Here is a 14,680-nt window from a genome sequence, read left to right on the forward strand (position 1 = left end):
GAAGTGCATCATGTTGTACAATGTTTGTAATATGCTTTAATTTTTGAACAATCAAATTGAATATCACATAGTCATTCCTTCTTTCTCCATCCCTCCTTCTCTTCATCCTCCTTTAATCCTGCCAGTGCCCTATAATTTTGACCTTTGTCCACCCCACCCTAATTCATAACAGTTTTCTTGGTGTAATATTGTATGGTGCATTGTCAAATAAAAAATAGTTTCAGGTCACATTTGTCATTATTTTTATTTACATGTTAACAGACAAAAAAAAACAATCTTCATACAGATTGCAAGATTTACCATTTGGCAGAGAAAAAGCCACAATGTCAAGCATTGAAAAGACAGTATATCTCAATAAATAAAGTTGGCATCAGTAATTTACAATGCATTATGTATGACTTGCATGAAGTCATCGCTACAGTGAGTATTGGTCATTTAATAAATAAGAATAAAAAAAATTAAGACTGAGAAGCGTATTGTGAATAATGAATCTGTTCTCTAGATTATTATAATACAGTCCTTCTCGTGAAGATACATCCATTTTGAGTCATGATTGTCATTTGGTTGAACTGAGGTGTAGTCTTGTGATGGATGCAGACACAAAATCAATCCTGTCCCGTTCAGCGTTGTTTGGTTGCAGGTCAAGATTTGTTCATCACTTTTGCATATCAATGATAGCTGGAGAGAAAAGAATTATATGATAAAATGCAAACTGGACATGAACTAAGAATACATTGGAGTAAAAAGGAAAAAGGTGGAGCCCACTCATACTATTTTCTTAGTTACAACAGCAACATTTAGAGTCCAAAGATAATCAAACAATTTTGGAACAGAAGAACTCAATCTAACCATGAAAGATGTCATAAATACTTTTAATAAAGGAGATGACAGATATACATATATTCCCTCCCCAGTTCTCTCCACTTTCTATACCCATGTAGACAGTGGATCATTGTTGAAATATGTTCTGTGTACATTATACACCTTCCCGTAATTTAAAAACCATATCATTCTATTTAGTTGTGGGTTGGCATTTTTGATGAATCTTGATTCTGTCCTTGATCAAAGTCAACACATGCAAATATCTGGGTGTTGCTCCTTAGAGTCAGAGACCTATGGTACAGAAAAAGGCCCTTCAGACTATTGCATTCATGCCGGTCAAAAACAACCACCTAACTATTCTAATCCCATTTTCAACACTTGACTCATAACTTTGCATACCCCAGCATATCATATTGTTGGGAAATCAAACTTGAGCTACCTTTTTCCTTTGTTAATAAAACTAATCTTTATGCTTTTGCTGATGTTGCTGCTTAAATCAAGCCTTTGACAAGGTTTTGCATGATAGATCAATGAGTATAGTTAGAGCACATGGGATTCATGATGAGCTTGCCAAAGTAGCAGCAGGAGACAGAGCGTGATGGTAGAGGCTTACATATCAGACTGGAGGCCTGTCACCAGCAGGGATCTGTGCTGGGTCCACTTTTGTTTGTCATTTATATAAATGATTTAGATGAGATTACAGAAGGTATGGTTAGTAAGTTTGCAGATGACACCAGAATTGGTGATATAGTAGACAATGAAGAAGGTTATCTAAAATGATAAAGAAATCTTGATCAATTGGGTCAGTGGGCTGAGGGGTGGTTGATGGAGTTTAATTTGGATAAATGTGAGGTAAAAAATGAGGTCTGCAGATGCTGGAGATCACAGCTGCAAATGTGTTGCTGGTCAAAGCACAGCAGGTTAGGCAGCATCTCAGGAATAGAGAATTCGACGTTTCGAGCATAAGCCCTTCATCAGGAATAAGAGAGAGAGAGCCAAGCCGGCTGAGATAAAAGGTAGGGAGGAGGGACTAGGGGGAGGGGCGATGGAGGTGGGATAGGTGGAAGGAGGTCAAGGTGAGGGTGATAGGCCGGAGTGGGGTGGGGGCGGAGAGGTCAGGAAGAGGATTGCAGGTTAGGAGGGCGGTGCTGAGTTGCGGGAACCGACTGAGACAAGGTGGGGGGAGGGGAAATGAGGAAGCTGGAGAAATCTGAATTCATACCTTGTGGTTGGAGGGTTCCCAGGCGGAAGATGAGGCGCTCCTCCTCCAGCCGTCGTGTAGTTGTGTTCTGCCGGTGGAGGAGTCCAAGGACCTGCATGTCCTCGGTGGAGTGGGAGGGGGAGTTAAAGTGTTGAGCCACGGGGTGATTGGGTTGGTTGGTTCGGGCGGCCCAGAGGTGTTCTCTGAAGCGTTCCGCAAGTAAGCGGCCTGTCTCGCCAATATAGAGGAGGCCACATCGGGTGCAGCGGATGCAATAGATGATGTGTGTGGAGGTACAGGTGAACTTGTGGCGGATATGGAAGGATCCCTTGGGGCCTTGGAGGGAAGTGAGTGTGGAGGTGTGGGCGCAAGTTTTACATTTCCTGCGGTTGCAGGGGAAGGTGCCGGGGGTGGAGGTTGGGTTGGTGGGGGTGTGGATCTGACAAGGGAGTCACGAAGGGAGTGGTCCTTGCGGAACGCTGATAGGGGAGGGGAGGGAAATATATCCTTGGTGGTGGGGTCCGTTTGGAGGTGGCGGAAATGGCGGCGGATAATACGTTGTATGCGCAGGTTGGTGGGGTGGTAGGTGAGAACCAGTAATGTGAGGTATCAGGTTTTGGTAAGGCCAATCAACGCAGGATTTATACAATTAAAAGTAAGGCCTCGGGTAGTGTTTTAGACCAAAGAAACTTCGAGGTTCAGATAGATAATTCTTTGAAGCTAGCGTCACAGGTACACAGGGTGGTTAAGAAGGCACTTAGCCTGCTTTCCTTCATTGCTCAGACCTTTGAGCATTGGAGTTGGGACATCATGTTAAGGTTATATAGGACATTGGTGAGAACTCTTCTGGAGTAATGCGTCCAGTTCTGGTCATCCTGTTGTAGAAAGGATCTTATTAACTGAAGAGGATTCATAAAAGATTGACCAGGATGTTGCCAAGAAAGGAGAGTTTGAGTTATAAGGAGAGGCTGGATAGGTTGGGGCCTTTTTTCATTGGAAGTTAGAAGGTTAAGGGGTGACCTTATAGAAGTTTATTAAATCATGAAGGGTATAGATAAGGTGATTGACAGGTGCCTTTTCCCATGGTTCATTTGTGGAATGAACTTCCAGAGAAAGTGGTGGATGTGGTTACATTTAAAAGACATCTGGATAAGGGGCAGCACAGTAGCTCAGTGGTAAGCACCATTGCCTCATAGCACCAGGGTCCTGGGTTCGATTCCAACCTCAGGTGACCGTCTGTGTAGAGTTTGCACATTCTCCATGTGTCCTCTGGGTGCTATGGTTATTCCGCAGTCCAAAGATGTGCAGGTTAGGTGAATTGGCTATGCTTAAATTGTCAATTAGGTACATTAGTCAGAGGGAAAAGGGGTTTGGGTGGGTTATGCTTCAGAGGATTGGTGTGGACCTGTTGGGAATCTAATCTAAAAGTACATGAATAAGAAATGCTTGGAGGGATATGAGGCAGATGGGAATACTTTAGTTTATGATTATGGATGGCGTGGACTGGTTAGACCAAAGGGTTTGTTTCCATGCTCTGTGACCCTCTAACTGACCTCAACAAAAATGCCTGCTGTATTCAAGCATTAAATTCAATACAGTGCAAGATCATTTATTTTGAATTATACTGTAACATATAACTTACAGCCCCACGTCAGCCACACTGTGTCTTATATACTCGAGATGCCAAAGCCAGGATGAGGGTGGGTTAGAATTTCCATTTGCATACTTCGATAAAGAACGTACATCTGGTACTATCCTTGCAAGACAGTAATATACTTGTGAGGGTACATTACTAGCATGTAGTCTGGCTTGTGGTGAAAGCAAGTCAGCTGATCCGAGTTATCCTGTAATATTAGAGCCCTCTTTGTTAACCACATTCATTCCTAGCGAGACTACATGGTCAGCAAGACCTCAACAGATTAAACTAATTGCTTGTCCTATGTCAACAAATCTATGGTGAGATTTCTCCGTGGCTTCACATTTAACTATCCATGGCATGAATCTGACCTAATAAATATTAATATAATTATAGTGAAGCTGTATTAATTACGAATTAAATAAAAGTCCGTATAATCATGGTTAAATATTAACTATCAATATTTTCGCCATTAATCAAGTGAGATGAAGATCAAATAACACTTAAGTTACAAGCGATGGCACTGATGTTATCTTTCACTGCAGCACTGCATTGTTTTGATGATATAGTTTGTTACACTTTATTAATGTTCTCAGTTTAGAAATGTTGCAAGATTAAATTTTAAATATAATCTTATTTGAATGTTTAAGTTTCAATCTATACAAACAATAACAATGTTATATCCTGGATCTGTAAAACTTACAAATCGAGCAGGTATTATGTTCTGGTCACATTAGATGTGTAAAGAACCAGATAATATGTGAATAATTCACTCAGATATTATTTGAATGTATTTTGAATGCTGGAGTCTGAAAATAGTCACCGGGATGGTTTAGCAGAATTCCTCGTGGTTCATCCATATTTTTCATGCAGAGATGGCAGCAATTAACTTCAAATCACTTTCAGAAAGGCTGGTTGGTATTGATTTATGTTCATTATCTCCCTAACAATGCACTTTACTCCCAGCTCCGACTGAACTAGTTACTCATTTGGTACTGGTGGAAAATTCAAAGTTGAATTACTGAAATTGTGTTAATATACAACACTTTCAAGTTCATTGGTGCCACTGATAGAACTAACTAAAGGTTGATATGAGTGAGTTATGGATGCCATATATATACATAGTTCTGCATAAGTCACACCAATGCTAATATTAAACTAAAGGTTAGATTATTAGCTTAAATGATGCACCTGCAATCTTTCTTTGCATTAATTGTCAGGCTTATTAATCTAAAAAAAATTACTGATACTAAAATTGTTAGATCAACCTTGATAATCATTTTGACATTCATTTTCTCATATTTTAAAAAGTATACCTCATTAATTTAATACACATAAATGCCTGAAAGTTGGTAAATCACAGAATATTTAATAAATACATGAGGCATCAATTCTGGTAGCATTAATAACATTTGTGGCCTCTTTTTTTAAAAAACACATTTCTCCTTCTGGTAACAACTGTAGAAATTTTGACTGTTCTAGTGAAGTGGAAAACAATCCCAAATTGTTCGGTCCAACTAGTCTATACTGACCATGTTCCCAAACTAAACGAGTTCCACCTGCCTGCACTTGGCCCATATCCTTCCAAACCTTCCCTATTCATGAACTTATCCAAAGCCTTTTAAACTGTACCTGCATTCATCACTTTTGCTGGCAATTCATTCCACAGACAAACCACCCTCTATGTAAGAAAAAGGTGCCCTCATGTCTTTTCTCTCCTCTCACCTTAAAAATATGCCCCCTAGTTTTGAAATGCGTCACCCTAGAGAAATGGCCCTTGTCATTCACCTTATCTATGTTCATCATAATTTTATAAAGCTCAATAAGATCACCCCTCAACCCCCTATGCTCCAGTGAAAAATGTCACAACCTATCTTCTATACCTCAAACCCTCCATTCCCAGTAACATTCTGGTAAATCTTTTCTGAACCCTCTGTCGTTTAATAATATCCTTCCTATTATAGGGTGACCAGAGTTACACACAGTACTTGAGAAGAGTTCTCACCAACTTGTTTACTTTAAGATTTTTTTCTATTACTGTTACACAGGTGAAGATTTAGAACCAGTTCAATGCTTGCCTCACACTACGTAGTAAGTTGTAAATAATATTATACACACATCAGTTACAAAAAGAGGTAATTCTGTCCAGACTGGATTTGTATCCAAGTCTAGACAGTGGTAAACTGGTTCCTAAAGAATCATAACAGTTTACTCTCTGGTTGATTTTTTTAAAAAATTTAGTCAGCAAAATTAGTCAGACTGAAACTCAGAGCACCAGCAATCTTTCACGAATCTGGATCACAGGAAAATTGTGGTAAGTCAATGAAAGCTGTCTACCGCATCCCACCTACACACACACATTATTTACTTTCATCATGCATAAAACTAATTAATGAAATTAATGACTCATGCTGGGAAAAACTATTTTAATGCTAAGATTGCCAATCAGTTTCAATGTTCAACCACATTCAAAGCATTCACAGTACTGAAGCTGGAGACGTACCATTATGGATCAGATCTATTCAGATCCTAATGAAGCTGACCTAAACATCAAACAAAAAGTTTCAATGAAGACACCCAAACTTATTTCTATTAATGTAAAAGGCCAATGACTAAAAGCTATTATGACACACAAAGTCAACAGCACCTAGTACAATTACAGGGAGGGACCAGAAACAGTACTGCAGGATATAACTCTGGGTGTGTATCCCACCACAATTAAAAAATAAACCATCCAATGCTAATTTCATATTGTGTTATCTGATTGATTTAAATGCTAAAGAAGCTATTGTACCCAACATCCAGGGCATTAACTTCCAATTATGCAATCTGCTTAAAATTTAAATAATGTACAACTGTTGGCTTTCTGTTTAAAATAAAGCTATTTTATGCTAAAATAATTTGTCTCAACTGCATGCGAGCAAGTTCAGCTGAGTTCTCCTTGCTCATATCCAACAGGCAATCGAGATTGATTCACCTTTTGCCTTTTCTTTCATCTTTTCCATTGAATATTGAATGAGCATTGGATCCAACTATGTTGCCTCACCATGGCATTGTTGAACAACCTTAGGACAACAGCAGCATTTATACTCTAGAGGCTCATGGGAGACCTTTCCCAATGCGGCTGACTGTGAAATAATTTTATCTTGGGTGACCACCAGGAAAGTAAATGAGACTCAAGCAATGACTATTAGTGGTTCTAGTACTGATTTGAAAACTGTAAAAAGTGTTATTTTCCCACTTCACATATTAGGAATAGCTATTTGGTTGAAATACTGAACAGTTGATGGAACAATAGAACAATATTGTAGCATTATAATATCTTGAGATAAATATTTAAAAAAAACCAGGTAAACGTTAAGTTTATTCTGACTTTAGGTTTTAATAGTAGACCATAAGCACACAGCTTCCCATCAATGAAGGACCCTTCCAGGTCTGCAGCTTTTGCAAGTAAAGGTATTTGTATCTGTTACATGACATGTTATGCAAAATAGGTTAAATATAATTAAGTTAGATTGTTCGTAATAGATTTCTGTGAGCCTTTAGCAAAATTACTAATTACCAACATCTGTTAAGAGAAATATCTTTTTTGAGAACTATCTAAAACCAGGTTAATGGATAATCAGTTGTGATGAAACATTAATGTAGATGCTGCTAGATTTGCTATTTCCTGAATTTTCTGTTTTTGCTTCAGACTTGCTCAGTATTTTGTTCTTGCAACTTTGAGAAATTGGTAAAAACAGAACAACTGAATGTAGATTCTGCATACCATATTAAACGAGTATACAACTTGAAGCTTTTTTTTATGTGAACTAAAAACTTCAAATGTTGAATCCAAAAAGCTTATCAGACATTACACAGGGTATTAACTGCTTGAACTCTTTTCCAAATACTTGAATTGTGTTTTGATATTGCTATTCTAAATATTTGAAGATATTAATATTTTTGACTCATCACATGATATTAATAAATATATTAATTGTTGGTTTAAAAAAATTGTTCTATTCAATTTTTAAGCATTTTTATAAGTATTTTAGTGCCTTTGTTTAAATGACAGAGAAGTTTATGTTAAATTAAATAGAAATCTGAATTTTTATGGCAACTGTTACATCCTGAGAAAGCCTCAGTTCACTTAATAGGGAATGAATATTAGCTAACATAGCAGCCACCTTATGCACGTTATGATATTACAAAAAAAACTCTAAAATGAATGAACACCTCAACCTTTATTTTTCCTAAAGTTAGTCAGCACAAATAGAAAGCAAGAAAATTTACATGATAGCACAGACAAATGACAATAGGAACAATCATCAGAGAATAACTTGTGCTATAAAGCAATTTATTCCTTTTTTTTCAAGCGGCTTAATTGAAGGATGAAATATCGGCAGTTGAATTAATGTAAAAGGATGTGGTCTAATTAGGGGTTTCAGGTATGCTTACGTGCTTATTGCAGCCAGAGTGTGTAAGAATAATTTCTAAACCAAATATTAAAAGGTAGTTTTTAATCACTCCATCTATCTCAATTATCATATGACATTGAGATTAAGCTCACTACCATCCTTTGAATCCCTCTGCTGTCTCTAAATATCTGACATCCAGATTTGAATCAAGCAGAGACTTCATCAAACAAAACCCATTGGCTTTGGTCCCTGTCAGAAACCTCGTTCCTGTCCAATGTTTCCCTGTCTGGCAAAAGTCTTGAACTTGACTTAAACTAGCGTCAGAACCTGAGATGAGGTTTTAAGCATGATTTGGCAATATCACACCAAGCCTATTTCCCTCCACATCGGCAACATACCTTGATTTCAGACCTGCCTTACCTGCTAATGAAACTATCGCTCCTGTGGCCTTCCACCGTCCATAGACCCTCCAAAACTGCTGACTGGGGCTTTTGCCTGAAACATCGATTTTCCTGCTCCTTGGATACTGCGTGACCTGCTGTGCTTTTTCAGCACCACTCTAATCTTGACTCTAATCTCCAGCAGCTGCAGTACCCACCTCCGCCTTCAAACATTTTAACTCTCCCTAAAACCTGTTCCCCAAGCAACCCATGCTTATTGGTTTTCCATCTGACAAAATATCACATTTTAAATCCTCATCCTTGCTCTCAAATCATTTCCCCTTCCTGACCTTTCCCATCACTACAAACCCTCCAGATCTCATCTTGGCCCTTTGTGCAGCTCTGATATTAATTGCTCCATCACTGTTACTTTGAGCAAAAGCTCATAATTTTCCCTCTTAAACCTTCCATCTCCACTTCCTCTTTTAGACAGTTTTAACCAATCTGCAGAGACATGACACACATCCTGATGTTGAACCCAGGCCCTCTGCGGCACCCACCACCACCACCACCACCACCAAAGTAGGGACTCTAACACTGCATCACACCAGCCTCAACATTTCCCTTCTTAAAATGATTCTAAATGTCTACCTCATCGAACAAACCATTAATCATCTGACTTTATACTTTCATCAGCGGTTCAATACCTTGAAAGGATATTTTAATTTAACCGTAATATATAAATGTAATTTTTTTGTGATTGGCAATATATATAAAACTTTTCCTACCCTGTGTAACACAGTCGGGTTCAGTATTGATAGTGTACGAGCAACCTCTGAGAGATGAGAAAATTGTGACCCACTTCTTGAACAGTTGTTACAGCCAGTGCTTTAGAAAGCTGGTAGCCATGACGGTTCATCAGAGAGAAAAAAAACAGAAATATGTGCAGATGTAGACCATTCAGCCCACATCTACCCTGCCATTGAACGAGATCAACTCCACTTTCCTACTTTTTTCCCATAACTCTTGTTTCTCTAACTAACTGAAAATAATCTTGTTTAAAATGAGTATTGTCAAGAGTATGAGAAGGGGAGGACTGCAGATGCTGGAGAGTCAGGAGTCGAAAAGGGTGATGCTGGAAAAGCACAGCAGGTCAGGCAGCGTCTGAGCATCAGGTCTTCTGCCTGAAATGTCGACTCTCCTGTTCCTTGAAAGCTGACCTGTTGTACTTTTCCAGTGCCACGCTTTTCAACTACTTTCAGGAGTACTATATTTACACAATTCAAATGGCTGACTGAGTTTCTTACTCATTCCTTACTTGAAAATGTCACGATCCTCGTCCTGTGGAGCTTAATTGTTTTTGGGTTGAGGACTCTGGGTGCATACTTGATGGTATTTAGAAGGGTGGGAGGGGTATCTCATTGAAACTTACAGAATGCTGGATAAGGTGGATGTGGAAAAGATGCTTCCACCAGTGGGAATGACTAGGATTCAAGGGTGAAAGTGAGGATTGCAGATGCTGGAGATCAGAGTCAAGATTAAAGTGGTGCTGGAAAAGCACAGCAGGTCAGGCAGCATCTGAGGAGCAGGCAAATCGATGTTTTGGGCAAAAGCCCTTCATCGGCCCTCATTTCTGATGGAGGCTTTTGCCTGAAACGTCGATTTTCCTGCTCCTCAGAAGCTGCCTGACCTGCTGTGCTTTTCCAGCACCACTCTAATCTTGACTAGGACCCAAGGGCACAGCCTCAGAGTGAAAGGACGACCCTTTAGAAGTGAAATAGGGAGGAATTTCTTCAGCCAGAGGGTAATGAATCTGTGGAACTCAGTGCAGTAGAAGGCTGTGAAAGCCAAGTAATTAAGACTGAAATAGTCAGATTCTTAATTAGTAGGGGCCTAGGGTCACAGGGAGAAGGTGGTTGAGAAAAAAATTGCACAACTATTGAATGATGGAGGAAACTCGATGGATTGAATAGCCTAATTCTGCTCCTATGTCACACGATCTTATGGGTTATGGTGGTTGCCTCGTCCTTAAGTGACAGCCTTATTGTGCACAATTACTGCCTTTGTTTTACTAAAATAGCATGATTATTAAAATTTGGTTTTCAGAATGTGTGGAGCTAAACCCCACACAGAAATCCTCTCATCCCAGAGCACTGGAAAATCCAATTGTTCCTTGTTTTCTACTAAATTTCCATTCTCCCAAATGTATACAGTAATTTATTTCAATTGTGAGCTTATGTTCGTGTTGTCGGGAGAACTAGAATGGTCAGAACCGAGAGGCGATTGCCTGCTGATCAAATTGGTTTCACAGTTAAGCCGCGTTCATTGTTCCTCCATTCATTGGAAACTCTACAGAGAGACAGTGGCAGGCCGGCGATGGGAGGAAAGGACGGGGCAGGCGCTCGCACAACGCACTCACCTCGGGGCTCTTTGGATCAGGACATGGTGCTGATGGCTGGAGGCGGCGTGCAGATGTGAGCCAGCTGCCTGGATTTCACCGACTGGATGGCCTGGCGGTTCTTGAACTGCACCATGCCCAGGGTGATCTCCGCGTTCCACGTCGTGTCCTCCAGGCACCTGAAGTCGATCTCCCTGCTGTCGGCCATCACGATGGTGAAGTAGACGTACCGGCCTTTTCTCTCCACGCAGTCCACCGTCTTCATGTTGTCGAACGGCAGCACTTTGCATTTGGAGCGGCTCGCCTTCGGCTCGTAGATGCACAGCCCCTCGTCAGTGAGCACGCAGCTCTTCCTCTTCCATAACTGCAGCAAGCCGTCACTCCTTTTCTCCAACAGCCCTTCCTTCAGGACCGTTTGACCGTTCATCTCTGGCATGCTGTTTGACCTGGACTCTCTCTCCCTTTTGCCTGGGGATTTTAAACCTGCGAAGACCCAGTGATGATGGACGGTTCTAGTTCATTTCCCTCCCTCTCCCTGTCTCTTCGCCCTCCCTCACTCAGTGTTTCCCTGGGAGCTGTTGCAACATGCCCAGATGGCTTTTTATTTCATTTCAGCATCTCTTCGTCCAGCCCTCCTCCTGACGTTCCCAGATCAAAGGCTTCCGCCCCCGCAGCAACTGAGTCATTGAGAAAACATTGGGGGTGGAGTTCTGAGCCACTGTGGTTTGGGAACATTTTATTCCATCAAGTGTTTCTCAAAAGGGGGTGGGGAGGGGGGGATACCCCGGGTGTGATCCTACATCCGCTCCCCCACCACACACACACACAATTTTAAGGCGTAAATATTCCCCAGTATTTTCAAAATGAAAGGTGGTGGTGGTATTGCATCTGGTTAACTTGAGACCCTCACCAGTTACAAAGGGGGAACCTTAGTCAAAGTGTGTCCTTTGTCTTTATGTTGATCCAAACTCCAACATGTATTTAGGGGTTCGAAGTTGCCTGAAAGCTGTTGCTGTGACATGTTGAGCCAGCAGCCTCTGTGCACAGTTTGTTTTCGTTTCGGGACCAGACTTTTCCCCCGCCCCTCCTGTCTGGCTCTTGGGTGGTTTATTCATTTCAGGGCTTTGTGTTCCCATCGCTGACTCTCCCGAATTTATTCATCCTCTCGACTCGCGTGTGTTAAGATAAATCCACCTCCCGGGTGCTGAACTCCCTTCCCTGTTGCTGAGATGGGAAAGTGAGACTAAATTGCCGCTCCAGCAGGGCAATTCTACAGCTGGCCTTGTTCTGCAGATGCCTCTCATTTGTTTTGTGTTACTGCCTGTGCTTTCTGCTCTCCAGCAGGTCTCCTGAGACCTCATTGTGTCCAGGCCCATTGGACGGCTGCTTCCTGGAAAAAACAATCATCTTTTACAGCCTGCAATCTCTCCTTCAAGAATTCCACTTGGCTCAGATATTATGACAAAGTGTTCACAGATTGTGGTGTTTTGTTGACTATTTTCTTTCTTGTACAGAACTGCTAAGACATTCAACCAATGTTTTGTAGAATTATTTCTGGTTTATAATTGGTGTCAGTTCATTATTCTGTGTTAGGGAATAATAACCTGCATTTATAGTAGTGAGTTTCTGAAAGCTCATACCATTCTACAAGGCCTTACAGCCTAATAAAGAACTTTTGTTTTTAAAACTGCAATTACAGTTGCAAATTTGAAATATTCCACCAGATGAGCTAACTTTTAAGATACTGACCCCCGATACTTAGACGGCCAGATAATCATTGGAGCACTGATTATACAATGGGACCTTGCAGATTTCCAAATGTGGCTATCTCTGATGGAATTGCTCAGAGAATTCAAGCTCCTGGTATTCAATTCCCTTGTATTCAGAACCCTCGAAGAAAGTCCCTAAAATGTTTGGAGAGTTCTGGGTCAGTTATTTCAGAATTGAAGTAGCCAGGATAAGGTTCACGATGAGGGAGTGGGGGATGGGGAGGGGGGGTGGGGTGAGGATTCAGAGGTAAGGCACAGATGGAGATGGAGCCCAGAGAGAGAGAGAGTTAGATAGACAAAGGGATGGATAATGGTAAGCCAATGGAAAGAAGAGTGCCATGGTGGCTCAGTGGTTCAAATCCTCTCCCCCAACCCCCCCCCCAGGGAATTACCTTTATGGAGTTTGCACATTCTCCCTTTGTCTACATGGGTTTTCTCTCATAGTCCAAAGATGCGCAGGTTAGGTTGATTAAATTGGCCATAGTGTTCAGGGATGCATCGGCTAAGTGGATTAGCCAATAGGGATAAGGATCAGTGTGAGCTCAGTGGGCCAGATGGCTTGCTTTCACACTAGGGCATTCTATGAAAGAGCTGCTAATGGGGACAATAAATATTTGAAAATGGGTTGGCTGTACTGAAAGCAGAGTGTGGGAGTGGGCAAAGGACATGGAAGAAGCCCTAAAACTATTAAACTTCAGTCCTGAAGGCTGTAGGTCCCCCAAGTGAAAAATGAGATGCTATTCATTCACCTTCAGTGGAGCACTGCAGCAAGCCTGAGACAGAGGTGTTGGCCAGGCAATAGGGTGGTTGAAAGGACAGGCTCGTGGTCACTTTTTCTGGTGAATGTAGATGTCCAGAAAGTGATCGCCCAGTCTGTGTTTTGTCTTCCCAATGCAGAGGACACCACAATATGAGCAATGAATAGAGTAAACTGAGTGAAGTGCAGGTAAATTGTTGCTTCACCTGGACGATGTAACTGGAGACTTGAAGAGTGAAGAGGGAGGAAGTAAACAGACCAGTTTCACAATTTCTGTGAAGGCATGGGAAATTGCTCTGGAGAGGGTTTGGATGTGGACCCGGGTGTCCCAGAGTGAACGGTCCCTGTGGAAGGCTGAACAGAGGGCAGGAGGTGTGACATCCAGTTGGAGATGGTGGAAATGGCAGGTATTGGGCAATAATCCCCATTGGATGGTGATTCTGGTGGGGTGCAAAGTGAGGACAAGAAGGACTCTATCAGTCTTGTGGGAGGGAAGAGAAGGGGTGCAGGAAATGGGTTGGACAGGCTGAGGCCCTCTCACCCATGGTGGCTGAGGAAAAAATGGACATCCATAAGGCCCACCTGTAGAAGCTAACATCATCAGATCTGAAAGGGACAAAGAAATTGGGAGAATGGAATTCACTCTTTACAGAAAGCAGGGTGGATTTGTGGTGACTATTAATGAATCCCTGTCCTATCCTATCCCCAGAAATGGAAACAGAGATATCAAGGAAGGGAAGGGAGGTGTCAGAAATGGACCAGGTGAAGGTGAGAGTGGGGAGGAAATTGCAAGTAAAATTGATACATTTTTCCACATGGCTGAGAGAGGGAAGCAGCACGATTATGCCATTGATTTACTGGAGAACGCGTTAGGCAAAAGGTCCGAGTAGAATTGGAACTAGGAATGTTCCAAGTACCCCATGAAGAGACAGATATAACTGGGGCCCATGGAGATACTAATGGCCACCCTTTGACCTGAAGATAGTGAGAGGAATTAAAGGAGAGGTTGGTCAAAGTGAGGACAAGCTTGGCCAGCCGGAAGGGGTTAGTGGTGGATGAGGATGGTTCAGGCCTTTATTCCAAGATAAGAGGGCCCTAAGATCATCCTAATTGAGGATATGTGTGTAAAGGAATTGTGTACCATAGTGATGAGGATGTGGCTATTCTCCGTGAACTGGAATTTATGAAACTGATGTAAAGCATTCCCATTATCATTTGTTTTCTTTCTGGTTTAACACTATTCATCTCTTTGTCTCCTTAACTCTTCCTCTGGGCTCAGTCTCCAACTATTGCTTACTCCTTTACCCACCACCTGGT

The 14,680-nt window shown here is 41.5% G+C and overlaps 1 protein-coding gene across 1 annotated transcript; it reads right to left on the minus strand.

Annotated features, from left to right (window-relative positions):
• Positions 1–225: 225 nt before the first annotated feature.
• LOC132828408 (pleckstrin homology-like domain family A member 2) lies at positions 226–11,426 on the minus strand. The gene is made up of 2 exons (XM_060845490.1): positions 10,859–11,426; positions 226–678 (listed from the first exon to the last, which is right to left on the minus strand). The coding sequence occupies exon 1, from the start codon at positions 11,271–11,273 to the stop codon at positions 10,875–10,877; it is 399 nt and encodes a 132-aa protein (XP_060701473.1). The 5' UTR covers positions 11,274–11,426; the 3' UTR covers positions 226–678; positions 10,859–10,874.
• Positions 11,427–14,680: the final 3,254 nt, after the last annotated feature.

Source organism: Hemiscyllium ocellatum, chromosome 26 (assembly GCF_020745735.1).
Source record: "Hemiscyllium ocellatum isolate sHemOce1 chromosome 26, sHemOce1.pat.X.cur, whole genome shotgun sequence".
In the NCBI taxonomy this organism is placed as follows: Eukaryota; Metazoa; Chordata; class Chondrichthyes; order Orectolobiformes; family Hemiscylliidae; genus Hemiscyllium; species Hemiscyllium ocellatum.